The 27,249-nt window shown below is 38.0% G+C and overlaps 3 protein-coding genes across 6 annotated transcripts; 1 reads left to right on the top strand and 2 right to left on the bottom strand.

Annotated features, from left to right (window-relative positions):
• Nucleotides 1-10,665: 10,665 nt before the first annotated feature.
• Nucleotides 10,666-14,310, bottom strand: LOC121053134. Of its 2 annotated transcripts, XM_040519652.1 has the most exons (14): nucleotides 14,136-14,310; nucleotides 13,947-14,007; nucleotides 13,824-13,859; nucleotides 13,616-13,660; nucleotides 13,058-13,122; nucleotides 12,566-12,629; nucleotides 12,364-12,417; nucleotides 11,799-11,977; nucleotides 11,518-11,692; nucleotides 11,353-11,439; nucleotides 11,202-11,241; nucleotides 11,059-11,100; nucleotides 10,920-10,976; nucleotides 10,666-10,795 (listed from the first exon to the last, which is right to left on the bottom strand). In XM_040519652.1, the coding sequence occupies exons 8-14, from the start codon at nucleotides 11,956-11,958 to the stop codon at nucleotides 10,751-10,753; spliced, it is 606 nt and encodes a 201-aa protein (XP_040375586.1). In that variant the 5' UTR covers nucleotides 11,959-11,977; nucleotides 12,364-12,417; nucleotides 12,566-12,629; nucleotides 13,058-13,122; nucleotides 13,616-13,660; nucleotides 13,824-13,859; nucleotides 13,947-14,007; nucleotides 14,136-14,310; the 3' UTR covers nucleotides 10,666-10,750. The 2 variants fall into 2 exon arrangements, with proteins under 2 accessions (XP_040375586.1, XP_040375587.1); XM_040519653.1 differs by lacking the exon at nucleotides 13,824-13,859.
• A 576-nt stretch (nucleotides 14,311-14,886) lies between these two features.
• Nucleotides 14,887-17,185, top strand: LOC112165375 (probable anion transporter 5). 3 transcript variants are annotated; one of them, XM_024301868.2, is made up of 2 exons: nucleotides 14,887-15,044; nucleotides 15,655-17,185. In XM_024301868.2, exon 2 carries the CDS (start codon nucleotides 15,753-15,755, stop codon nucleotides 17,079-17,081), a length of 1,329 nt encoding a protein of 442 aa, XP_024157636.1. In that variant the 5' UTR covers nucleotides 14,887-15,044; nucleotides 15,655-15,752; the 3' UTR covers nucleotides 17,082-17,185. The 3 variants fall into 3 exon arrangements, with proteins under 3 accessions (XP_024157636.1, XP_024157634.1, XP_024157635.1); XM_024301866.2 differs by having other exon boundaries at nucleotides 15,515-17,185; XM_024301867.2 differs by having other exon boundaries at nucleotides 14,888-15,044; nucleotides 15,555-17,185.
• A 457-nt stretch (nucleotides 17,186-17,642) lies between these two features.
• On the bottom strand, nucleotides 17,643-22,118 carry LOC112165377 (peptide methionine sulfoxide reductase B1, chloroplastic). The gene is made up of 5 exons (XM_024301869.2): nucleotides 21,880-22,118; nucleotides 19,007-19,112; nucleotides 18,319-18,384; nucleotides 18,033-18,230; nucleotides 17,643-17,952 (listed from the first exon to the last, which is right to left on the bottom strand). The coding sequence occupies exons 1-5, from the start codon at nucleotides 22,064-22,066 to the stop codon at nucleotides 17,907-17,909; spliced, it is 603 nt and encodes a 200-aa protein (XP_024157637.1). The 5' UTR covers nucleotides 22,067-22,118; the 3' UTR covers nucleotides 17,643-17,906.
• Between the last annotated feature and the right edge of the window lie 5,131 nt (nucleotides 22,119-27,249).

The following is a 27,249-nucleotide window of genomic DNA, read 5'->3' as shown; positions in this document are numbered from 1 at the left end:
AACTGTTACCTGCGTGGGATAACGAGTCACAGAAGAGGCAAAAATGGGGCAAGTGCTCATACTCCACACGATAAATCTTACTCTCAGGCCAGAAAGCAACTTCCTTAACTAGCGACTCAGCCACCTTAACCCCCACCCAGATATGAAGGTAAGTTTCCAAACAACTCCCCTGTCGGTCCTTAAGGTTCGAACATATTTGCCCACCGCATTGCCAAAACTCTTCCCTGTTTTATCGTCCATATACTTCGGAGGAAGTCCTCGAATCCTAATCCAGAAGTATTGGGTGGCCAATGACACCTTCATTGGATCCACCGTCCAGTCCGTCACTGCCACAGCAAACAGCGCCTTCTCAAAAGTCCATGGGCAGCCGCATACCACCCACTTCACGTCCGCCTCATACTTGAAGGAAAACAACAGCTTGTTGCTTCCTTCTAGGCTGTAGACAGTAATTCTCGATCTATCCATCGGCCCATTCTTCGGAACCCAGAGACCCTTAAGAGTACTAATGAGGACCTCTGTCCGGTAGGGCTTACAAGTCAACAACTCTCCCACCATGAAGAAATGTTGTGATCGATTGCCAGCCGACTTCTCCGGCAACACCACCTCCACCACACTCGGATCTGAAATTGCCAGCTTCCGGACAAAACCACCAACGACCTCCTCCATGGTGAGCAAACTTCGGGTTAACCAACTTCACCCCTCTACGATGAAAGGAGGGCACCAGGACATGCAAACCACGTTCGATCTGTCACACAGAAACCACCTATCACACCACCACCGGTGCTTTGGAACCTTAACTCTCACACGTTAGAGAGAGAGAGAGAGAAGGGATTGTTCTTTACCTTTATTATGATTTTCAGACAATTAAAAATGTTTTTGACAGTATTTAGCACGTATGTGATGCCCCAGAAATTCGTATTTATTTTCCAAGGATTTTTCCGGAATTAATTTTATAACTATTGGACGGTTTCGTGGCTCGTGGATGGAGCGGAAGTGTTTCGGGCGAATAATTAATTGAAGAATATGGTTTTAGGGGGTTGCCAAAGGTTGACTTTTTATTCGCAGGGATTCTCCGAAAACTTCCTTCACGAAAGTTGTAGAGCGCGTCGATACGAGTTCGTGGATATGTGGAACGTGAGAATCGGAGTTCGTATGAGAAAGTTATGGCCATTGGAAGGAATTTCCATTTTGGTATAAATAGAAGTTTCCCGAAGGAGAAACTTACTATTTTCATTTGTTTCCTTTTCTGGAAATCCTTTCTCTCTCTCTTCTCTCTCGTTCGCACCTTCAGAATCGAAATAATCCGGCTGACCCGACCCGGACCCGGTCGATCCGACCCGACGTTTCCGGCGAGCTCCGGCCATCTCCGGCGACGAAATTTTCCAGACAGGATCGTCTCCGCCGTCTGGTGGTCCCTGTGGTGTTCTCTAGCGCCGATTCTCGGTGGTAGAGGCGGTAGAAGGCGGTGCAGCCTTGTGTTTTCGGACCCGGCCGGAAAACACAACTCCGGCGACTTCATGGCTTCAACGATTCCTTGGTTGAGCTCAGAATAGCTTCGCTGATCGATCCTTGGTGGTTGTTTGGATCGATTCACGTGAAACTTCGATCAACTCAGTTGGGATCACTGTTCACGGCTTGTGAGGTAGTTTTCGATCCCTTAGGCTTGTTTTCTGACTTCGGTCCAGTTATGAGAATTCACAAGCATGCTTAGATGAAGCTTTTTGATGTTGGGAGTTTTGTGAAATAATGTGTTTTTGGCCGGCGGCGGTGCACCACCGTCTGTGGTGGCGTTCCGGCGGTGTTCCGGCCACTTAAGGAACTGTTTCTGTTATTATATATGTTCTACTCGTTGATGCGAGCGTTTTGATATATAATATGCAAGTTTTGGAGTTCGTTTGGAATTGTTATGATTTTTGCAGTTTCATACCGATCAATTTATGCTATCCGTGAGGATTTGAGCGTCCGATCGACTTGTGGTTTGGTCACATCGATCGTGGACGTATTCCAGAGACTTTGGGAGGTCTCGGATGTGGTTTCGCCTCGATTGGCGCCACTTTGGGGATTTTGGTTCAAAACAAGGGTTTCGGACTTAAATCATTTGTGAATCGTTACTAATTTGAGATCATTGGTGATTAGGTGCTTCTAAAGGTGAATTGGACGAGTTGTTAGTGATAGTGTTAGTTCGGTTCTGTATTGAAGACGCAGCGGGATTCTGAGGTGAGTAATCTCACGAAGTTCATATCACGAACGGGTTAACCCTATTGCTTTGAGAGTTATTTAGTTAACTGCAAACTATAGATGGTGTTAGTGACATTCTGAGTAGATGACTATGTGTGTATATATATATATTATGGGATGTATATATATGCATACGTATTCAAGTATTAGTTGTGGATTTGTGGAACAATATGCATGAGCGATGCTTTTTATTGTTTTGGGTTGGGGCTTTTGGAAAACAATTGGTGGGAAATGGTATTTCTATTGTTTCGAAAAGTGTTTGAGGATTTGAGAGTCACAGGTTGTGATATCTCCTTTTTGGTTGATTTAATGCTTTGATCCGACGACCGGTGGTCTGAGGATTTGAGAGTCACAGGTTGTGATATCTCCTTTTGGGTTGATTTAATGTTTTGATCCGACGACCGGTGGTCTGAGGATTTGAGAGTCACAGGTTGTGATTTCTCCTTTTGATTTGATTTGACGTTTTGATCTGAGGGTCAGGTTGGCCTAAGGATCCGGGGTTGCAGGTTGCATCCTCATGGCAATATTATATCGTAAGATTGAACCTTGGCCGGGTGACAGGTTACGATATATTCAGTTAGAGCTCTAGTCTGTCTGCCATCGTACTTTAGGGATCTAAGTAGGTTACTTAAGACTCCTGGGTACATGTTTTGTCCAGGTTGGACCGAATTGTTGTTTTGTCCAGGTTGGACCTATTTGTTGTTTTGTCCAGGTTGGACCGATTTGTTATTTTGTCCAGGTTGGACCGATTTGTTGTTTTGTCCAGGTTGGACCGATTTGTTATTTTGTCCAGGTTGGACCGATTTGTTGTTTTGTCCAGGTTGGACCGATTTGTTGCTTTGTCCAGGTTGGACCTATTTGTTGTTTTGTCCAGGTTGGACCGATTTGTTGTTTTATCCAGGTTGGATCGATTTATCATATTTGAATTGTTAGGTTAACGATTTATATGATTTTGTCACGGTGTGACTTTCGTTGTTTCTTTTGGGAAAAGAGTATTGATTTTGGAAGCATGGTATGTTTTCTATATTCGCGAGTTGAAAGGTTTTCCTCGTTTTTGGCGTGAGTTGTGCATGTGTGTTTTGAGTTACTCATACGGGCTTGCAAAAGCTTACCGGGTTTGTTGTGTGGCAACCCGGTGCACCATTCCAACGGTGTAGGGGTAAATCCTGCAGGTTAGGATAATCGAGGTTGAGGCAGCGAGCTTGCAGCTTTACGGTAGGAAGCCATCTTTGTGACTTTACCTTTGATAAGGACTTCCGTTGTATAGTTACTCTGAGCAGCCTTTACGTGATATTTTGTTGTTGACAATTTAATTCGTATGCTTGTGTAATATATAACTCTATGGATGAGTGTATATTAACTTTGAGGGTTCAGGGCATCAATATCTGTGTAAGTTAAAGGGAAAAAGATTCCAGGTATTTTGTATTGATGACTGGACGTTTCACGCATATATAATTATGGGGTTATATATATCGATTTTCATGTGTGTAAAATCAGGGGCGTGACAACGTATGTCTTACAATTACAGCTCATCCAGTAACTTAATATAACAGCTGTTAAAAAAAAAATTAATATGAAGACAACTTTTATTAAACACTTTCTTTTTTTAACTTTTTATTTTCATATTTTGTTAGTGACAGTGCATCTCTTGACCTTCTTGTTCACCTGAGCTTCCTAACCTTTTGATCACAAACCGCCATGTGTCCAAAAACACAACCAATGGCTCTTATCCTTTATTGTACTCATTCTAATTTTTTGCACCTTAATCCTACGGCTAAAATAGAACTAAAACACTATCCTTACTATTCTACCTTTTGATGCAACCAAAGAAAAAGAAGCAGCTTAATCTTATTGTTCCTTATCTTTACTTACCTTCCTCTATTTAAGCTTCTTGCCATGAACCAAGTTTGCAGTAAACAACGATGTGCTTTCATGGCTGAACATCATTGTTGAAAAGCCGATGAGCTTGAAATTGTCCGATGAGATCTTGATGAAAATTACATCAAAGGCTAATGGTAGGTTGAAAATTTTGGCTCTAATGATCTCTCTCTCTCTCTCTCTCTCTCTCTCTCTCTCTCTCTCACATCCATCTCAATCTTATTTTTCCAGGTCTTTGCCAAAAGTGCTTTGTTCTCCTTTGCTGATTTCACTGCCTCTCCTCTCTTTTCTCTTTCTCTGCTCTCAGAATAGTTTGTCATATTTTAAGGTTCAGCAATCTTTCATGTTTAATTTGGGATTGAGATTCATAATTTAGGACTAGGCCACTAATTTTCTCAGATTGGCAGAATCAGCCACACCCATCCGTCAATTTGGTCTTAATTCAATAATTGAATGATCAATAAAGAAGAAAAATAAGAAATAGATCAACTTGATTTGTCATGTTGTTGGGTTGAGAAGAATTTAATGACTTGGATTATTATGGAGAAGAATGAGAAAGAAATGGGTCATAGGGAGAGAAATGGGTCAACATGATAGATCGCAAGAGAATGAGAGAGAAAGGAAAAGAAAAGGAGAGGGGGTAGAGAGGAAAAGAATAACAGATCGGCAAGAAAGACAAAACTGAAAATGATAGAAACATCTTTAAAGAGATGAAAACAATTTTAGATGTGTTGTAGACCATTAGATCAGATATTGCCATGTGTCTTAATCTCTTGAAACGTTTAGGCAGCTCAGTAAATAAAATGCTCAGGAGAGGATCCTCTTCCACATTGATATCACTGTTAAACCTATTATTTTTTAGATGTTTATAACACAACCCAATAAACGTTGTGAAAAAAAAAAAACCCTCTATTGTTGCTCAATTCAACTAAATTTTGTCCTATTTTTGAGATAAAAATGTCCACGATTTTTTAAGTGAAGTACGGTAAGTATATAAATGTGATAAATGAGAAATAAATATATGTATATGTTTATGTTCAGTACGTTTTGTGCATGACAAACCAGGATGACTGAAAAGCTCAAGTATTTTGGCATCTTATCTCATTACAAAGCTCAAGTATTTTGGCTTAAGAGTTTCTTTTTCGTTCATCGTATTGCGCTTAAAACTGAACAAGCTGCTACAAAAGCACCGGAAATGCTAGACCTCATTTGAAAATGCAAGAATGATCACTCTCATGTACCTCCATTCTCCTTTCCACTCAGAATTCCTGCTATTATTTTTGTTAGCTAAAAGATGACTCAGTTTGGCTATAGCTTTCCTCATTCAATGTCTTCCCAGTCAGCCCAAGCTGAACATATATGTGCCCATTGTTCTCTACACTCAAAATTCTACCACTACACTGCTCCAGTAAATCATATCTCCTTGACTCCAACAATTAGCTCTAGACATACTTTTTGATAGGTTCAGCTGTAAAAAAAATTTCAATAAGACTGTCCACTGAGACGAGTTGATCAACAATGGTAAACATTATAGTGAGCTTGTTGATCCTACAACAAACATGTCATAGTTCAGATTCTTCCTAATGTGAGCCTAAGATCTAGATACTCGTTACAACTTGCCTAAGCTTTTTCATGTCAGTTTCGGTATCCAATGGCTTCACATCCAACAAAATTGATGACTTGACTACCTCCTTAGCACTATCACCAGACTTCTTCTCCTCTCCGTAATCTCAGAATCCTCAATGGTGACTTGTCCACAAAGTAGGCCAGAAATGTGGTTGTACTCCTATGATGCGTTCATGCATTGCTCAGGTGTAGGTTGCTTTAAAATAGCTGGCATAAACAGTGAGATCATCCTTTGAAACTTGATACCTAGTGATGCAACTGCGAGTAGCCAAGTAGTTATCTTGTCTCTTTGACCACCATATGAATTGATGTCATGAAACAATGTCACTGCCATTTCTCATGTACAAATAGCTAGAAATCGTCCCACCTATTAATGACCAAAATAAATAGCTAGAATATTTCTCTAGCATTAAGAGAGATTTTTCTAGCTTTTTGGTTCCTTATTGGAATGAATGCTTGAATGCATAAATGTAAAATAAATGATATTTACAAAAAAAAAAAAAAAGAAGCAAAGTACAATATCAGGGGTGCCTAAGAGCAACTCCAACAGGTTCTCTATATTTTGATTTTTCTCTATTTTAGAGAAAAATGAGTCTCTTTTGCTCCAACAGATTCCTTAAAACTATTCCCATTTTAGGGATAGTGAGGAAAGAGAACACCAAATTCCCTCAATTTACAACAATCTCTAAAATTTTAAGAGAGAGAATTATGGAGATTGTTATAAAATAGGGAATCTATTGGAGTTGGAGAAGAAAAAGAGGCTAAAGCTTTGACTTTTGCTTCCCTAAAATATAAAAATTATAGGGAACCTGTTGAAATTGCTCTTAATTATACTAATTAGGACACAATCTACTAGGAAACTAATAGCCTAATATGATTGGGAATATGAAAACATTAATCTATTTGTAGAGTAGGACTAGGAGCTATTCCTGGTCCTTAATTAAACTTACCAAAAAAAACCAGCTACAGGAAAAGCATGAGCTAAATAGCTGCTCTTCTAATGATTTGATTCAGAGTAGTATTTTGTAAATGTGCAGATTCTCTCAAGGGTTTTAAAAGATGAAGGAAAATTTATGTCAAACTTAAATCGACTCAACCAGAAAGAAAGATTTACTTCTAGCAATTTAAGATCGCATCTATTACACTCTCCAAAAATAATAATATCTATCATGAAAGCAATTTGTTTCGTATTGAGACTAAATTATTCGAACAATTTGTTGGAAGAGTGCTTCTATTAATACCTCCATTATTTGTATTTGGACCTCCAATGATATTTTTACCACTAGTTTTTCAGTTTTGCCCTTATTGGTTTCTCTCTACACCTCCCTGCTCCCTTTGTACCTCCACTACGATCTGCCTCATCAACGTCTTCAATCGAAGAGATTTTTCTCCCCAATCCAAATGATAGTTTCATTACTCAAGTTGAGAAATGACCTTAGGATCATCAACAACATCCTATGTTATTCAAACATTAAGCAAAGCAATCTATGCGACATCTATTTGTCTATTTTATTTAAATTATTTTGGAACATATTGGAGAACCCAGAAGCCTAATGTTTTTCAGCAGCTTATGTGGCTCTTTTTCTCATCTCTTGCTATTATTACCACCCCCAACTCGTTTAGAAGCAATTGTTGCCTACTTATCTCAAGTCCAATCCCTTTGTTGGCTTCAGGAACAACTACAATCATAATTATCAGAATTATATAAGGATACTATAGTAATTAGAGAGAGAGAGAGAGAGGATTACCAACTAGAGTTTTATTTTTTTTTTCAATTTTTTTTCAGCTTAATTGTATCAAGGGTGAAATAGGATTATGAAATGTTCAAAAATTGAATGAGGTCCAACTACCAATTTTGAAGGTACGAATAAAACCTCCCTTGTTGGAATTTTGTTTGTTTTTTTTAGTAGTCACAAATGGTTTGTTCCACAGATCTCAAGATCATGCTATTGGTGTGCACTAGAGGTAGAGCCATGTTGGAACCAGGTCATCCCGGGTCCCACCTGATTATTATTTTTCTGTTGTTGTTGAAATTTCTATTCATAAAAAGTGTATATATAGACATGAGTTTCTTAATAGCACTGTCAACCAACTTGTTGTAATGGCCAACTTGTTGTAATGGCCATGTCCCATGTTCGAATCCTGTTTGTAATATTTGAGTTTGAAAAAACTGATATACTTGTAATTTTAAAAGTTGGTCCCATGTTCGAATCTTGATTGTAACATTTGAGTTTGAAAAAAAAAAAAAACTGATTTACTTCCTTGTAATTTTAAAGGTCAAAGATAAATTACATCTTCATCCGGAAAAATTGTCTAAAATCTAATAACTATTTGATTAACTTTTTTTTTTTTTGAAGTAGGACGTCACGCCTTCAATATAATCAAATGTAGGTAATTACACAACATGACTTACTCGAGAGGGCCACGTCAATATAAACCTATGCAGGCTATCCTAAAGCAACCTAATAAAATCACCATAGTAATAGGACCAAGAACCAAGCACTAGACAATGTTAGGGCAAGAAAAGAAAATATTATACCCCAATTCAAAGAAACCCAGGACCTCCCTATGTAGAGGGACATCTGTAGGTTCCCACAATAGCCAGATACATTGAGGTGTCCTTCTCCAGAGTAGCCTCAGTTGCCACCACATCTTTCTTCATTTCCAAAACTCTCTTAACAGAATGAAACTAATGTTTCTTCCCTTTCTTCGAAGCTGCAGCTTTACGCTTCCAAAGGTTAATTTCTTCAACCTTTGGCTTATTCTTCACTCCTAGAGGTCTTCCAAATTTGTACTTCTTAAGAGGTGAGATCAGTAGCAAACCAGCTTCTTGAGGAATAGCCAACTCAGGTACGAACCCTAAATTCACTGCACCAGTGTCAGGGACAAGCACCACAGCCTTCACTTTCTTACTATACTTAACTAGCTCCATAGTATTTGTAGACCTCTTCATCCTGCTAACCACCTCTCTCACCACCATAGGCCGATGTGGAGATGGTAATGTGTAAGCTGCCTCGTTAGCTCCTCTACTGTAACATCTGGCACATAAAGGACGAAGCCAGAGGAGATGCAAGGGTTAACTAACACCTTCGGCCCTGTCGACTCGTTGCAGCATACCAACTAATGCACAGGAGCACTAGGTTTCGAACCCGACCTGACCCCCTTCACCCTCGCCCTACCAGAGTTAGGGTTAAGGCTAGGGTTTGAGGAATTGCTCCCTACCTTTGAGCCATCCAGCTGCATCCCTACCACCACTTGGGCCCCAGACATATTCGGCGGCCCTACACATCCTTTTTTTGGGTGCTAGCTCCAATAAACCACAAACACAACAGAATCCATAAACTTTCTCATACCTGAATGTGACCATTGCAGATGCTCCAAAGCTTCTCCACCCGAATTCATACAACGTCAGAGGGTATGCTTGCTTCATTGGTGATGAGATTAAGTGAGAGATCTGAACCCTTGTCTTCATACCTTGCTGGATATTTGGCTTATCCAATTAAAGCACCTTGCTGGGAGATTCACAGATCATGGCAACAACTTCATTGGTCATTAGAATCGGAGGGAGGCCGAGAGCCTCCACCCAAACAAAAATAGTCAAGATAGGCACTGTCGCCGCATCGATGCGTCCATTATACGCTGCCAACGCAAACATTGTTCGGCCATAGAATTTACCACGGTTCCCATACAAGATCCTATCCCTCTCATCCTCCTTGTTGAATCTCAGAATAAATCAATCACCTTGATTTCGAATGGTGAGAAGCTGCTTCAGTCCCCAAATGTTAGCCATGTTGGCCATGAATGGTTTTGAATCGGTTTTCTTTTATTTATTTATTTTTTTTTTTTGGGAGAGAAGCCTCCCAATAGCATAAGAGTTGTCAGAGATCGCCGCTAGGATACCCTCCCGTTATCTGTGATTGCAAGAGCAGCAACCATCTGAGTTGAAACCTTCTCCACTATTGTTCACATTTGACGAGTATTTCAAAACTAGCGAAGCCTTAGAGAAAAATCCTAGAGTTGAGAGTGATTTTCTATTGTTGCATATAACCACTATTAGATTAATAGCATAAGTAACTAAAAAAAATTGATCTTAGTGAAACCTTATTTAAATTTTTCTTTTTAATTAAACCACTAGTGTGCACCACATTTTTGTGATGACAGAAAAAACTTACAAGCCAAAAGAAAATCCTCTTAGAACTCTCCTTCCCAGCTGATCCAACTGGAACGCGGGAGACACCGAAAGGGGCAGACAATAAAACCAAACTTTAGGATTCTGGAAGTTATAAGCTAGGGAAGCTAAATGATCAGCAAGAAAATTTGCTTCTCTAAAGCTATGTCTAATGATTTTTGCTTGAAATTACTGAGCTAAAATCCTAATATCTCGTACGAGAAGTTTGATGATCCGAGGTATTGGAGTATTCCCCAAAATGAAATAAATTAAAAGCTTGGAATCTCCTTCCACAATGATATGAGATATCCGCTGGAGAGCTACAGTATGAAGGCCTTCTCTTAACGCTGTGGCTTCAACAACTAAGATATTAGTAGATCCAATAATTCTGCATAAAGCAACAATAGAGTCACTATCCGAATTTCTAATAACAAAGCCAAGAGAAACCTTACACTTCTTTACCGATCCGTCAAAATTCAACTTGACAAATTTGTGGTTGCCAAGTAATGTTAGACAGCTTAGGACTCCGATTATTAGGACTAGCCTTCCTGCACGAGCGATGCGCGCGCGGAAGGGCCGCGCTCGCGCGTGCGTGTTGTCCTTCCTCTCTTGCTATGCATGTTTGAAATATTACTCATGAGTGGAATTTAATTTCTGTGTTGCATATTACCTAACACTTACCATATACAGATATTATAAAATATTGTATATGTCCTTAGCAATCCATTAGTAAAAACATAAATACAGATCTTTACAATAGAAATGTACTTTTTAAAAAGAAACTTCCACAAAGTGCCTATATACATATTTGTTCAATAAAGTAAAGTCCACATGCTCTAATCAACTCCATCTCAGCCATCCATTTGTCATCAGTCGCTGCCCAAACTACAAATTGAGAGTACAAAAAAGAACAGAAGATTATTAAAAAAAATAATAATAACAAAACATAAGATAGTGTGTTTGGTTTTTTACTATAAAGTGAAATGGATCTACTAAGTGAAGTACATACCATGAAGTTAGATAATTCCTTTACTGCAACACCTTTGCTCCAATTATTGGAAGAATTCTGTAGTAACAGGAAATGCATATTCTCTTAATTGTATGATTTGACCAAGTATAGCATACGAACGAACTCATTATATAATCACCTCAGTATTATGCCTCAACTTCTGAAAATGCTTGATGTAGAACTATTAGGAGAAACACATTATTATTGTGAGGAGGCTTCATAATGGTCCAATATTATTCTTCTATACTTGCTCTTAAGTATCACAATTAAAATTTATAATACCTTAGCTAAAAAGCTGTTTTGTTCACGATGCTTTTGCCTCCTGCTCATCCATATTCAAAATTGTAAAAAAAAAAAAAAAACGTAAATAAATTTTTGTGACCATTGAAGATGCATGCAACAAAATGAACAAATTATAGATCCTAATGAATACCTAATGCGCAAAACCTTTCTCCAAGTTCGTTTAATGTGATAAATATCAAGTGTCATCAACTCTCTACGTGCGTTTTTGTATCGCCAACTGCAAGAATTTCAAATGGTGACAATCAAGTAAATTACTGTACTTAAAAGAAAAGAAACAACTCTTAAGATTACATACTGTACATGCTTCTTTTTCTTCCACTCTTTCAAAATCAGCTCACTGAGATAAGCGGTGTTCATTTTTACTGATTGTCCCATCCGCCAACCAAATGAAAACACAGAAACACGTCTCCTAAAGCCCTCGTCTCTTTGGAACTTTTTCTTTTGTTGAGGGCGCCTATTTCGTACATTTCCTACAAATAAAAATAATTACACAAAATCAAAGGTTGTAATAAATTTTGAAAAATGCAATCAAATATGTAAGTTTATAATCTTATTTATCTATTGATAAAGAAGTACCTCGAGCTTGTTCAGTTTTGTTGCTTGGGCTAGTTTCCACCATTAGTCGCTTTCCTTGAGCTATTGCACATGGTCGTGCCAAATATGCTTGTTGTTGTGAATAACTCATTGACTGTCGCCGTTGTCGATGCCGAATACGTGCATGCTCCAATAGGTCCATGAGTCGTTGGGGTTAGTATCTACAAAAAATAATACATCTCTTTAGCGTTTTTCTTTAAAAAAATTTGGTGAAACAAATCCATAGCTTAGACACAAAACAAACAGAGGAATGGCTAGATGTGAGTGAGTGAGAGTGAAAAAAATAGTGAAGGGCCAGATAATCATCCAAGTCAAAATTAGATAGCATAATTCAAAAATGCCAGTGCGCAATCTCTACTACTATATGATGTCAGAAATATCTATTCATATGGCAACCCAAAGTCAAGATTGTGTCTTTTTCAAGAGAGAGAAAAAAAAAAAAAATCAGATGCAGCAATCTTCTCAGAATCTTCTCAAAATTAAGACGATTAGAACAAAACTTCATTTTGGCGGCTACTCTCTTTCAAATTAAAAAACCAAATCATACCTGGAATCTAAGAAATCTGACTCTATATAGAAATTCCTTAAATGTTCAATATTCCTGAGTAGCACAGAGGAAACAAAACAATTAGATAGCAAATCCCAAAATCAATAAACGAAACACTACAATCATCTAATCAACAATTAGTTTCACCCTGAATGTTGATCTTTCAAAGTCGGTACCGATTATCGAATAAAGATTTTCATACCCTGAATGTAAGTCTTGCGTCCATTATTGCAGAAAAAGAATAGAAGTTCCATTGAAAACAATTCCTACAAAGTAAAACTGTAGTAATCAGTGTATTTGTTTGTAGTTTGAGTTTCATGGTGAAGAAACACGATGGAAATCCGCAGTTCCACACTACCCAAAATTTGAAAGAAGTATAAGCTATAAAGTATATCAGTACTATAAAACTGTAGATCAAGGGTCTGAGACCAAACAATACAATATCATCACTGCAATTCATCTAAAACAAAGTTAGAGAAATACCTGCATGCTCCAGATTCCCAATTTCACATAGGGAAACAATTAGTATAGTTTATTGTACTTAGTAAAAGAAGAATAATGAATAAGATGTCTAAGTGAGATTAATAAAAGAAATAGAAAAAGAAAAGAAAGCGTAATGAGCATCAATTTAAGCAATTCATGAACTGGACAAATCAATTTAAGACATTCATGAACTGAACAGAACGACCTTTACCTATAAAGACATGTGGATGATATAAAATCAAAGAATCAGCAACATCATATTCCAAAGTCCTGCATCTGCACTCCAATGAAAGAAAGTAACAAAAGGAAAGAGTTAGTATTAATACGTTCACCTATAGAACAATGAAGTTTAAACCAAAAAGTAAGAAATTCATATAAACCATTGTTCTTCATCTGTAATATTGAGCAGGCTCTAGACTGATGATAGACTCCAGTACTGGATTCACTTAGGTAGAATTCGATGTCAATACTGATATATATAAACCCATATGTCCGTATCCTAGAGGCACATCAAACCTACCTAATAATAGGGGAGTACAAATCATAAACAATTCTAAGATCACTTTAGTATCGGATAAGTGCATGTTCTCACTTCTCAGTGTTTGGTATATCAATTTCATCCAATCTGTATCTCTTCCCTATTCTTCTAGATTGTGAATTTATAGAAACAGGTTGCAAAAGCCAAGAAAATCCAAAACAATACAACCGCAGGTTGAGATAAATGGGAAAAAGTAACTGCATAAATCAAATATAATCTGGATAAGAGTACCTGTTCTCTTTGCCATGTTTGTATTCTTGAGACAATATTCACAATCTAGGTTAAAAAAACATCCTTAGTGATGATATTGATAATCAATGGAAAGCATAATCCATAGTGATGAGTGATGACAGGGAATAAATAGAAATTGGGAATTGGGAAACTAAATTAAATTAAATACATGGAAAAGGAAAACAGGAAAGCAGAGAGCAACGATTACCAGGAACAAAAGAAATTAGTGATTAGTTCAAGATACCTGCAAAATTTAGAGAAAACAACTATGAACAAAAGTTAACCCCAAAATGTAAGCTAAATGACACCTAGATAATAAATTTCGGCATACCTTTGTTCTTAAGAATTGCGCCACTTCCTGCATCAATGCCAGTATCGTCGTTGCTCTGTGCCTGGCAGAAAACCATTAACCCCAAGAAAACCAAAACCCCAAAAATTATACACAAACCCATCAAAACCCAAAAAGTGCATATGAAAATTGAAATCTGAAAATTATCCAATGACAATTATCAAGTCTGACCTTAGGTGAATCTGCAAAATTGTCAGCCGACTTGATAAACAATTCCCCTCCTCTTTCTGCTCCTCTTTCTGTATGAACAGTAAATTGAGTGAGGGATGAGTATTGTTGGAGCCATATGTACTCCGATCAACTCCCACGACGTCTGAATCTTCGTTTGTGTTTAGATCGTGCTCCCTGGCAGTTATCTGTGGTTTGCAGATCGTGTGCGACTGCATGCAAATTCTTTTTTTCCTTTTCTTTTCTCTGCCGCACAGTTGTGTAGTTCCGTATTTATATTTTCTTTCATTTTATTAGTCTTTTACAGTAATAGCCCTATTTGATATCTTTTATTTCACTGAACTTTGTATCTGTGGTGGACAATTTGGGGACTTTAAAAAATTGGTGAAGCCTTTGACACCAAAACCACGCCTGGCTTTATAGTAGTAGAGATTAGCATTTGAGTAAAATTTATCTAAAATAAAGGCGTCTTATTAGAGTGAGATTTTATTATTTCTAAAGATTGTATTATTTCCAAATTGACCACACACCGTAAGCAACACTTTGCCTAACATATCATGGTTACCAAGGATTTGCATTTTTGCTCAAGGTACGTTCCTAGCCAGCTGCACTCCATTTCCTTTGTAATAGGACGACTTTTTAGCATACTTCAAGATTCTATCTTAGTTCTAGATAGAGTATTAGTAGTCTTACGCGATATTATGTTATCTATAAAATAAAATAAAATAAAATAACCATTTATTATAGAAACGACGAGTCAGCAACTCACAGCCCTTAAAACCCCGAGATTTGGTCTTCCTTCTCCCTCTGCTTGACGGCTCTGAGATCTCGTTGGCTTTTTCGTTTCCTTCAAGAGTGAGACCGCCATGGTTCTCTACTTGAAACACGAACGATTCAGCCATGGCTTTACAGGTATTTCCTTTCTCATCAACCCCTTTCACATTTCTCATCTTTCGATTCTCTAGTTTCAGTTGCCAAATTTCTAAATCTAAGCTTCTCAATTGGCCTCTGAATCTTGATGAAATGCTCGCTTTGCTGTCCTCTCATTTGTAATCTAGAGTGCATTTTGGGCTTTACTTGATTAATTTGTCTAGATTTTTGGGGATTTTGCATATGAACATGAAATTAATTTGAGATGGGATCTTTCAGCCAAATTAGTCAATGCTCTACTTCATTTCTCTTGTTTGTTAGTTACATTAATCAGAAAACTCGTCAATCTACTCAGAATGTGTGTTTGTGTATTATAGTTTTGTAGTGTGATCTAGTTTCGAGTTGTTGTAAGCGTTTTCAACTGTGTAGTTCTTGTTAGTCATGTGCTTTGTTTATTTTGATCAGAGTAAACTGGAATCTTCATTTACTTTGCTTCTTTTTCTTCCCTATAGATTCCGTCAGCTTATCGCAACATTTGGTTTGTAATGCTAGTGATGCTGCTGCACTTACTCTCCGAAACACTTTTTTTTGGTGAAAAAAAGTGAGCTGTCGAAAGCCGTCATCTAAACACGTCATTCTTTTTTTGCTGCAGCGGATGAGATTGTGATTGTTGAATTGTGTGAAGAAAATTGAAAAGATTGGTGACGATTTGGCAATGTAAGTACTTATAGATGTCACTAGAGGTGAAGTATGACGATGGTGAAATTTCCTAAGCGCTACTTAATCGTCATATTGACCTTCATCTGCACGTCTGTTTGCTATATAGAACGGGTCGGGTTTTCGATTGCATATACTGTTGCTGCCGATGCTGCAGGGGTAAACCAATCGAGTAAAGGCACAATTCTTTCTACATTCTATTATGGTTATGCTTGTTCACAAGTACCTGGAGGTTGGGCAGCTCAGAAAATTGGGGGAAGGAAGGTTCTTCTTCTTTCATTTGTGTTATGGTCAGCTACGTGTGCATTAGTTCCTCTAGACCCCAATCGAATCTTTGTCTTGGTGATTGCTCGGTTGCTTGTGGGCGTTGCACAAGGATTCATTTTCCCCTCAATCCACACAGTTCTAGCTCAGTGGGTTCCACCACATGAAAGATCCAGATCTGTTTCTCTTACTACTTCTGGTATGTACCTAGGAGCAGCTGCAGGAATGCTTCTCCTTCCAAGCCTTGTAAAGTACAGGGGCCCCCAATCCGTATTTCTTGCTGAGGCAGCATTAGGTGCCATGTGGTCTTTGCTGTGGTTCAAGTATGCCAGTGATCCACCTTCCTCTCAACATCCAAAAGCAACAGCTGCTGGTTTTGGGGAATCTTTGTTGCCGACCAAAGGAAACCAAAAGTTGAAAGTAGAGAATGGAGGAAGTTCCACTAGAACTGCCAAGATCCCATGGAAGAGAATTTTACTCAGTTTGCCAGTTTGGGCAATCGTGGTTAATAATTTCACGTTCCATTATGCTTTATACGTGTTGATGAACTGGCTGCCCACATACTTTGAATTAGGCCTCCAACTTAGCCTTCAGGAAATGGGTTCTTCTAAGATGTTGCCGTATCTCAACATGTTTATTTTCTCAAATATAGGTGGGGTGGTAGCTGACCATTTAGTCACCAAGAGAATATTGTCTGTGACTAATACTCGCAAGTTCTTGAACACCATTGGTTTCATAGTTGCTTCTCTTGCGTTGATGGCAATTCCCATCTTCCGAACTTCTGCTGGGGCTGTCTTTTGTTCTTCTGTAGCTCTTGGTTTCTTGGCACTCGGGAGGGCTGGTTTTGCAGTGAATCACATGGATATTGCCCCGAGATATGCTGGTATTGTAATGGGAGTTTCAAACACTGCTGGTACCTTAGCTGGCATTATTGGAGTTGATCTGACTGGCAAGCTTCTTGAAGCTGCAAGAACTGCTGATTCGAGTCTTTCAAGTCCAGAGAGCTGGAGACTGGTGTTTTTAATTCCGGGTCTGCTCTGCGTTTTCAGTTCTTTTGTATTTTTACTATTCTCAACCGGGGAGAGAATTTTTGACTGAGTTAGGCCTTTTAAACACAAATCTCTCTTGTTGCTCATTGACAGTATTTGGATGATAAATTTACAATTGTTTGTTATTTGGATGTTAAATTTGTAGTTTGTGTAGTGAGCTTCCTGATGTAGGGTAGCATAGAATTCTTGCCAATGGAAAAGCATATGAACTTGCCCAATAAAAGGTTTGTCGTAGTCAGCAATACCAGGTGATGAGATTACATAGTATGCAATTCAGCCCTCGAATTGCTTCCAGCATATGATTCATGTGGAATCCCATTATCCTGCATTTGACTAAGACTGTTGCCCCACCTTCTTCCCCTTGGAATATCTTTGAACCTTTCTGTCTGAGATGCAGTGCGCACCAGGTGGAATTCTTACGCAGAGGATGAGGAGAGAAGGTTTTGTTAGGAATTGTCATAGGTTGTTCTGTTGCTCCAACTGACAGAGTAATCTGTTTTGTTGCTCCAAGTAGTAAAAGAAAAAAAAAAGGTTTTTTCTTTTGCAGTTGTCTTTCGTAGTGGAAACAATGCTGCCTATCGTCCATCTGCTCTTCATTGAAACCAAAGAGTTAAGTAGAAAATACAAATATAATTTCCCTTTGTATAAAAAGATGCATATTACAATGCCCATCTATACAAAGATTTAACATTACGAACTCATAGTAGCTATTTCATGAACATGGATATCAGTTATTTTATCTCGTGAACATAACTTTATCTCATAATCTCGTAGCATGATTCAATTTGTGAGGTCACGTCCACTTCTGCAGCTACTGACTAGCACTATATATGATACGGTGGCAAGCATAGAAGAGTCGCTTTTCTGCAAGATTTTAATGTAAGGCTGACTCCTGCTTTGGTTGTAGTTTCAGGGAAGCACTGCAGGGATAGTTATATTACATGAAGTCAGGTAAACATATGGAGAGAAAAGGAAAACAATAACATAACCGACTACTTACCTGTTAATACAGTAGCGCTTTCCTGTTGGTGGTGGACCATCATCGAAGACATGGCCAAGATGAGCATCACAAACGGCACAAAGAACTTCCTGGCGAGGCATGATGATAATGGACAAGTCTAACTTGGACTTCACGTTATCTCCAATCGGCTGGTAATAAGATGGCCAACCAGTTCCACTGTCAAATTTAGTAGATGATCTGAGAAGAGAGAACACCTAATTGATGTGAGGATTACCAAACAATCAAGAACACACTGTTATGTCGAAAATGAATAGGTATCACTTACTCAAAAAGAGGGGTGTCACAACATATGCAATGGTAAGTTCCGGGAGTTTTGGTATTCCAGTATTCCCTGAAGATAAAAAGAAAAAACACCAATATAAATAATAATATGAAATTAGTTAATTGTTCATCATTTTCCTAAACCTTTCAACCCCAAAAAAGAAAAAAATGCATAAAGAATCGTAGATTGCTCATTTGCTAAGCAACATAGTTGGGATGCCAAACTGACTTCAAAGCAGGCCAACTTCAATGAGGATTATCTTTATACAAACTTTTGCTACAAACAAGGTTAAACCCTACTTTTGTGCTACTAGAAAAATGCACACTACATTTCTACAATGCATGACACCAGAAATTACACCCACATACTACACATTGAGGTGAATAAGAACCTGAGATGGCAGAGTCAAAGAACTAATCAGCTACACATTCCCTATTAAAGTGCATACAAGAAGCCTCACTACTTCATCAGATCAGAAGAATCTAATGTAGGAGAATTCAGAATTAGAATATTCAATTTTTTTAAACTCTTAGTGGTTGCAAATCTCCCCCTACATGATTATCATTCATCCTTTGATTAGATATCTGAGAAGATCCTTGAAAGTTCCCAAACGAGTAACTAAAGAAGCTGAATATTAAATTAACACCAATAAGGCAAACACGTAGAAGAGAAGTACAATTAAGAACCATACCCAGTGAACGCCCTCTCTGTTCCCTTTTGACGAGTAATGTAAAACTGTTCCTTCGTAAGCCGATTTTTCCATTCGTCATTACTTATAGATTTATAGTCACCAGTCTCTGCATATGTCCCAAAAATAACTTCTAAATAGTAGTATAACTGAAATGATTGATTTGATTATACTAAAATAACCAGAAAGAATATATGAAACATATTCAGTTATTCTCGTTATACCAACTATACAATGAAGAGCACATTACTTTCACGGAAGACTTTTAACAACATGTTCTGTACATAACATCTGAAGTCTGAGAACAAAATATTTTGGTCAAATAACAGAGGATGCTAGAAAAAGCATAGAATTGACATGTCACTTCATAATCTACACTGTCTTGAGGGTGAGGATTTATAGTTTTGGTTAAATAGTACTTCGAAGGAGTTGCGGCAAAATAGACTGGTCTATCATTCATTGCTCACAGTAAGACCAACAACACTATTTTACCATGAATCAAGAATTACTACAATCGTCAAGAATGACATTAACATGAATGCCACTCCAACTAAAACAACTCATACCCTTCTGCCTAAGATAGCCATTACATAAATAGATGTGGCTATTTATTTTGTGGAAAGGAAGCTTTAAAGTAGATGTGGCTATCTTCGGACAATAAATAGATGTGGAAGCTATTTATTTTATGGAAAGTCAGAAGTGAATTAGCAATTGAATGATCTCCAATAAAAAGCATAGCGCTGCCTAAGATAGCCATTACATATAGAAATAACAGAATAAATTCCAGTAAACAATATATATAGAATAATAGACTAAATCATGAAACTGACATGTAATTTGAATTCAAAATTCTAATTGGTTAGAACAACTAACAGAGAAGGATCCTCTAAAGCTAGTTATTAGAGTTAAGAATTATAGCTGGTAAAAAGTTGCTCTTCATGCCTCAATTCAAATTCTTCTCATACTGATGCCGAAAGGCCAAGAAAATCTTATTCTCAATTGAACTATGATGGACTAATCTGAAATAAATATGCCACTACTCACAATTTGTTGGTCTAATGAAGTTAGGTTCTCACCTACAGTCTGAGGAGATCTATCTGTTAATCCTTTTACAGATTTGAATATCCGCCTGATTTAAAGTAACCTGGGAAATACTACTCTTGCATGCATTCACTGTTAGATGGAATATCTCATTTTATGTCCATGGATGTAGGGGCTTGATCAAATCATATCAGCTGAAGTGCTAAGGAGGACTAAAGTAGAATACATAGAATTTCAGTAGTTGATATCTAGATATACACATAGCCCTTCAGCTGATATGATTTGATCAAGGCTCCACATCTATTTATGTCAATTGTTCAAAAAGGCTCCACATCTATTTTTGTCAATTGTTCAAAAAATCATAGTAACTACAATCCCCTCCCCACCCCCAAAAAATAAAAAAATAAAAATTTAAGGCATGAATTAGAAAATAAGTAGTGTTTCTATCACCATGTGCCAGCCAATTGTTTCTACCCCTCTGGAACCTAATGGAATTCTTGAAAAAAAATTGTGGTTCAATGGTTAGCAAATCAGGGTCTTTTGAAGACATGTAGACATGTTGAATTACTTGAAGGTTAGTATGCAAAGCTTCCTTTCCATAAAATAAATTATCACAGACTTCAAAATTCCACTTCTTGGACAAATTTAAACTTTTGCAAAGGGTTTCCAGTATAAATATTCTGAAAAGCTTGATTCACAGCAGTAGGAAATTGAGAATGTTTCAGCCATATAGCTTCCATTCTAAAAGCTTTTCTAGCATTGGTGGGAGTGCCATCCAAAGTTAAACTAACAGGACCACGGTCAGATTAGTAGATAGTAAAGCTTGAGGGAATAAAATAAGCCAAGAAGAAGGCACCACAACATGATCTAATCTTTCATGGATTCTGAACACAGGCTCTTGATTTTTACCCCAGTAAAGGGCATAGACACTAAAAGTAGCAGTATTCAATAAATCCATAAACTGAGTCATGTACCTTGTAGTTCAAAGAGAGAATGCAATTAAAGTCACCCATAATCATCCAATGGTATTGTAAACAGGTTTTAGAGTTAATAAAGTATTCCCAAAAGGAAATTGTTGTTCCTTTTGAGGAATCATATAAAGAAAAATGACAAAAATGATATTCGGTGTGTAGAGGTTGAACTGAACTATGAATTAAGCGATCATAAACTATCACAACTGATAAATCTAAATTATTTCCATTCCACATTAGGATCAATTCTTCACATTAACCATTGGAGGGAAAAATTTCAGCACAATCAAAACCAGGAAACTTATTTAGAACACTATTAGCTGCTGCCTCAATCATTCTTGTATCAATCAAACAAAAAACATCCATTCAGAGTAACCTATTATAGAACTAAGCTTAGTCTACAAAATTTTATCGAGAACATCCTCGACAGTTCCAAGAGACGATTTTCATTGAGAACGGAGAGTAATTGAATCTAGTAACAACTCTTTCCAAGAAAGTTTTCACCAAATATTCTTAGTCTGTTAGGCATATAACCAGAGCAGTAACTCTGCCAGTAAAAGAGAATGGCGTACACATTCCCAATGGAGAGAGCAACACCAAACATGACCTTCCAACAATCTAAAATATAGTCTATGTCAAGTTTCTGAGAAATTATGATCAGAAGCACCAAAACATGCATAAGCAGACTAATAACTAGAGGACAGAGATCAAGTAAATTTTTGGAAAAGGCAAGCAAGGCATCCTTGTAAAACAATTATACAAAACAAACTGAATTGCAATAGTGTCAGGTTATTACATTGAATTCTTCATTGAGTCACAGTTCTATGCATTACAAATTAACATAGAGAAAGAAAGTGATGAAACCTTGAGAAGTGCTGCTGTCTGGAGAAGAAGCAGAGGAACCCATTGCACGAACCGAGAAGAAGAGCCTCTTGGGTTTACCAAATGTTAAATTCTTGGGTTTCAAGGCATAACCGAACTGGGTTTTTGAAGAAATACAGCTAGTTGTTGTTGGTAACCTCAAACTCAAATGATGAAATTGAAATGCCATTTGGCGACCTTAAGGCTACAACGTGATAACTGATACCTTCCTTCAACTTCCATTAACTACCGAACGACATAAGGACGTTGGCTAGGACTGATCAGGTGTTTGTTACATGAATCTCTGCCGTTGATTCAATCTCTTAGATACGGTAGATCAGTCTATCAGCGATGGTGATTTTGTAGGTGATTCATATGCTTAGACACGTGGCTTTCAATTGTATGAGTTTGGTGTAAAAGGAGAAAGAGGCTCTCCTTAGGCCACGTAAATGTCAAGGTCGAACAAATTCTAGGTTCCTTCCGAAATTATCTTTATTATTTAAAATTTTGGGCATAAAATTCTCCACCGAATAAGTGATAAAATATAAATGAATATCATGGTATATACTCTATAAGAAATGATAAATGTTAGTGTTTGTCACTTTTACCAAATATTTTTAAAATTAAATCATTTCATCGTACAAATACTAAGTATATTTTTTTCTTGGAAGAGTTACTTAGTACTCTCTTCGTAGTATTGCTACCTTGACACAACAACCATGCAGTAATCAATAAGCAAATTTGAACGGGAAAGGATTGCCTTGTTTCAAAGTCATTAATTAGCGAAGAAGATTATGCTCAACAACCTTTATTTGCGGAAAAAAAAAGTTAATCTTAAAGGGAAACAGACATAAACCATGTAGAATTAGGATTTGGATCATCTTTGTTACAAGACTCGAAAGATGCCCTAATTTTCCAACACATCTTTCTAACAAACATTTATATCAATCTCAGTACAAGTGTTTTTGTTTACAAGAACTTGAATATAAGTTCAACTTAAAAAAAGAAAGTAATTTGGAAACTAAAGATAAATGGATGCAATATTAAAACCCGAACTTCATTTTACTTCTTCTCTTTCAGGTTTCTTCAATCTTCTCTTGCCAACTTGAACTTACACACAGGACACGTATGATCCCAGCGGTTTAAACATTCTACAATGCAGTCTCCATGGAACATATGCGAGCATGGCAAGCGAATGACTCCAAAACCAGTCAACATCTCCTCCTGGCAAATCACACACATCGAACTCGAACCTCCATCTCCGTCGTCCAACACAAACTTCTCCAATGCCTCAACCGATGCCTTGCTTGCAGGCCTCGACTTGAATAATCCAGCTCCAACAATATTCTTCCATTACCCATAGTCATTTCTGGAGAAATATTATTGGCACGCATTTCGTTTTCAATTCTTCTACGTTGTTCATGATAAGCTCTCCAGATCATACCAGCAGCCTGATGTTGATTTTGCACACGAGTTAGGTCACTTTGCAGCGTAGCAACGAGCTTGTTCAAACTTTCAGTTAACTCCCTCGCTTTACTGGCTTGAACCTTTGCTTGATATTCTTCAACCTGCATATTAACTGTGACAACTAAGTCCACCTTCTTGCGTCCCGAGACAACCATGCCGTTAATAACTTCAAGTGTTTGGCTTATCATTTCATCAACGTTGTTTAGCGGCACTATTGTGTTATTGCAATCGAAACGAACTTTCCAGCGTAGCCTATCAGCCTATCTAATTCAAAGTGGAAGTTTATACGAGATATCATCGTGGAGATAGTATCCCGCGATTGAGGTGACATATAATCATTATTGGTAGATGCGATTGACGCAAATATATCATCAAATGTGTGGCTTGAATTGTGGTCTTCGATGAAGCTGAGGTTCTCTGAGTTGTATCTTCTGATGACATTCCAAAGAATTGAGACACGAGGACTCGAAAGCGATTTTACGTCGGGAAAACCTTTGCTATAAGTCGTCACATATATGCTATAGTTACTGTCGTTGTTGTAGGAGGTCGACATCTTGAAGCGTGGTGTAATTAATTGCTATGATCGAGAGCTTTGATTTTGAAGGTTGCTATTTACTTACCTTTGTTTTTATAGTCATGCATTCCATCCATAACCTAACTGGACACTACTACAAAAATTGAATCAGACGACGCCTATCACATGACGTATCATACTTTTCCGTCGTCTGATTAATTTTTATTGTTTTGGACGTTTTGTCGTTTGATATGGACTTATGAATTAGTTCAGAAGGCCACTATGCCAAAATGTGCTTCAGACAACACACTTCAGACGACATAAGAATTGTTTTATGTCGTCTGAGTTTTTCAGACGACATAATTTTTTTTTTGTGTTGTCTGAATATAGACTTAAACCATACTCGTTCAATTTGAAAAAATGGTCAGCATTCAGACAACACATTTCTGTTGTTGTAAAAGATGATGATTTCCTATCTCAAATGTGGAGGGATATTAAAAAAGAATGAGAGTTGAGAGGGTCGAGAGCCTTTCCTCGGCGAACCCTAGCGCCTCTCCCTTGGTGCGGCTTCCAGGGAGGACTCTGCCGCCTCCACTTACTCTATGTTTGAGGCTGACTTTTGATCAGCTCTTTCCTCGTGTCAGGGAGAGGCGGATTTCAGGCTGTTTGGAATGGCTCAGTTTCTGTCGGCGACCACGGCGGGGACAACTCCTAGGCTGGGTGAGGAGACCCGAGATCGGGCTAGAGCGGCGTCTTCCTTCTTTTAGGGATTGGAAGATTTTTGATGGAGGCACAGGAACCAAAATCTTGCTGTGGTGGAAGGTATTGTGGCTGCTGTGGCTGCAGACGTATGGCAGCGATGATCGTACTCAAGCACTGAATCTGGGCACCTTGTTCTTGGGTTTTCATATCAGTGCGATGCGGTACCCACGAATCCTATGGAAGAGCTGGATTTGGGACCCAGAGTCGATGGCTTGGCTGATCGGATCCTTCATCCAGGGAGGCTGGCGGCTTTGTTGGGTGCAGACGAAGCTTTGGGTGACTGACAGACGACGGCCATCTCTGGGTGCCCGACGCTGGGTGCCCATATCAAATCTGGCTTCCAGAATGTTGGGCTGTTGTGGGGCCCAACTCAAGTTTCTGTTGGGTCAGATTTCTCTTTGGGCTTGGATTTGGGACCCGGGAGAACTTATGCAGGATGTTTGGTTCGATTACACTATTTAGTGTCTCTCAGTCTAGCATCTGAATATGGTCTCTTGCTGTTTAAGTTTGCTTCACTAGCTGTACACCAATTGAGGTCTCTAGGCGGCTAGGGTTGCTATTACAAGGATTTAGATAGTTTGGACTTGTGTTCATATGATTAGGCTTATAAATGAGCGAATGTGTTAGCAGTGAGGGTCACCTGTCCTTTGCTCGGTAGCTTATACCATTTATGATTTTGGTGTAAGACAACATTTGATGTACGTGCCTTCTGGCCATGGTTAAATGAATGAAGTTATCCTTTTTCCTCAAAAAAAAAAAAAAAAAAAAAAAAAAAGTGAAGGGATATCCAAAATTTGATTAAGCAATTTTCCCTCTCAAACAGCCAAGCCCTAGTTGACCAAAAAATATGATACATTCAGACAACATTTAAATGTTGTCTAAGTGTAGAGCTTGTTTTAAAATTTTCCAAGTTATTTTGGCTTGTGTTTTTTGACATAGTAACCTCAAAGTCATTCTCTCCTTCTCACTCAGCTCGACCACGACTAGATACTCAAACACCACCCCGCGCGCTCCCTCCTCCTCACTCAGCTCTCTCTGCTCGACCTAGAACCCGCGAAACTGGAAGACTCAAAACACCAGCCTCTCTCCTTCTCACTGAGCTCTCTCAGATCTCGATTCTTACTCTCTCCTTCATCCTCTCACCCTCTCGATTCTTCTTCTTAGTCTCTCCTTCTTCTTCTTAGTCTCTACTTCATCTTTCATGTCCGGATTAATGGAGCTCTCCAGCAAGAGCTGTTTTCAATTCAGATATTGGTAAGCAATTTAGGGTTTCAATCGTTTTTTAGTTTAGGGTTTCGAGTGGGTTCAATCTTCAATCGATTTTAAGGTTTTATCTGCAAATTTTGGGTTGCATATTATCCAAAACTTTGATTTTATGGTTCAATCTTCAATCAATTTTAGGGTTTTATCTGTAGTTTTAGGTTCTGCAATTCATTTGGGGTTATCTGATTCAATCTTGTTGTTTCTAGGTACAAAGATTCAAGATTTGATTTTGATAATGCCAATCGCCTTTTGAATGATTTTTGGTAATTGGATCTAAATTTAAGTGAGCTAATTGATTCATTGATTGCAAATTCGCAGGCTTTGTTCCAATGCAGAAGGATCAGAAGGTAGCATCTGACAAGGTGGATATGTTCGAGGACGGTGATGAGTTTGAAGAGTTTAACGTCAATCTAGGTAATTTGGGGCCATGTTATTGTTTCTAATCAGATTAAGCTCTAATATTGCTATGTTGCTCTTGTCAAAATTAGATTGTTGGTCTAAAATCAATCAGGTTCTGTTCTGTTCTGTGTCGTGTTTGATGTAGTATGAGTTTCTACCTCTTGATCTGTTTGCAAGTCTCTATTAAAATCGGTGAAAGCAGAAAAGTTAAGCGCGATTATTGTGGGATGTATATATAGATGTATAACAGAAGTTCAAATATCAATCAAGGATTAGGTTTATTGTTTGTAGGTCTAAGGACTTGATGAACTGCTTTGCTGTTACCTTGTTTGTTTTGATGAAAATGTTGTTTAGCAGATTTTGCTGGATATTCTTCTCCGACTCAAGCAGCAATCATCGTTGATCTTGGACTCTCAGTGTCAGAGGTTTGAATCTCAGTTCTTTTTTTAATGGAATTTTGCTTTTTGATTTCTTGTATAGTTTTTAGCTTCTAATACTAGTCTTGTGGTTCAGTATTCTCCTTTTGGTTCTTTATCAAATGTGGGTGCCATGGTGGGGCTATAGCCAGTGGTCAGATTTCTGAGTATATTGGGCGCAAAGGGGTAAGATTCCGGTCACTTATTCTAACCATTCATTCCTCATTAAGCATCATCCTATCTTTGCCGTAATGTTCTTTACTTAATTCTGAGTTGGTTGTAGTGTTTGAGATTTTAACATCCATTAGTATTCTGTGTTGGTTGCAGCCTTTAATGATCGCCGCCATTCCTATTGTCATCGGCTAACTTGCCATATCATTTGCCAAAGTGAGTTTCCCTGACTAGTGCAAAATGCAATCCAGGACAGTCTGTCTAATATCGAGTTGAATTCTTTCTGTAAGATTCTTCATTTCTCTACATGGGAAGGTTGTTGGAAGGGTTGGCGTGGGAATAATCTCGTATGTGGTATTGATCAGTTGTTCAATGCTGTGA

This window comes from Rosa chinensis, chromosome 5, assembly GCF_002994745.2.
Source record: "Rosa chinensis cultivar Old Blush chromosome 5, RchiOBHm-V2, whole genome shotgun sequence".
Classification (NCBI taxonomy): Eukaryota; Viridiplantae; Streptophyta; class Magnoliopsida; order Rosales; family Rosaceae; genus Rosa; species Rosa chinensis.
Note: the sequence above shows the minus strand (reverse complement) of the source record. Positions and strands in the feature narration are given on the sequence as shown.

Coding starts and splice junctions, on each gene's coding strand:
- LOC121053134 (XM_040519652.1), bottom strand. CDS start 11,958: ATGGACCTATTGGAGCATGCACGTATTCGGCATCGACAACGGCGACAG. Junction 11,242..11,352: donor AGAAAGGTTTTGCGCATTAG/GTATTCATTAGG, acceptor ATGGATGAGCAG/GAGGCAAAAGCATCGTGAAC. Junction 10,977..11,058: donor AGTTGAGGCATAATACTGAG/GTGATTATATAA, acceptor CTGTTACTACAG/AATTCTTCCAATAATTGGAG.
- LOC112165375 (XM_024301868.2), top strand. CDS start 15,753: ATGACGATGGTGAAATTTCCTAAGCGCTACTTAATCGTCATATTGACC.
- LOC112165377 (XM_024301869.2), bottom strand. CDS start 22,066: ATGGCATTTCAATTTCATCATTTGAGTTTGAGGTTACCAACAACAACT. Junction 18,385..19,006: donor ACAGAGAGGGCGTTCACTGG/GTATGGTTCTTA, acceptor TTTTATCTTCAG/GGAATACTGGAATACCAAAA. Junction 18,231..18,318: donor TGTGACACCCCTCTTTTTGA/GTAAGTGATACC, acceptor CTCTCTTCTCAG/ATCATCTACTAAATTTGACA.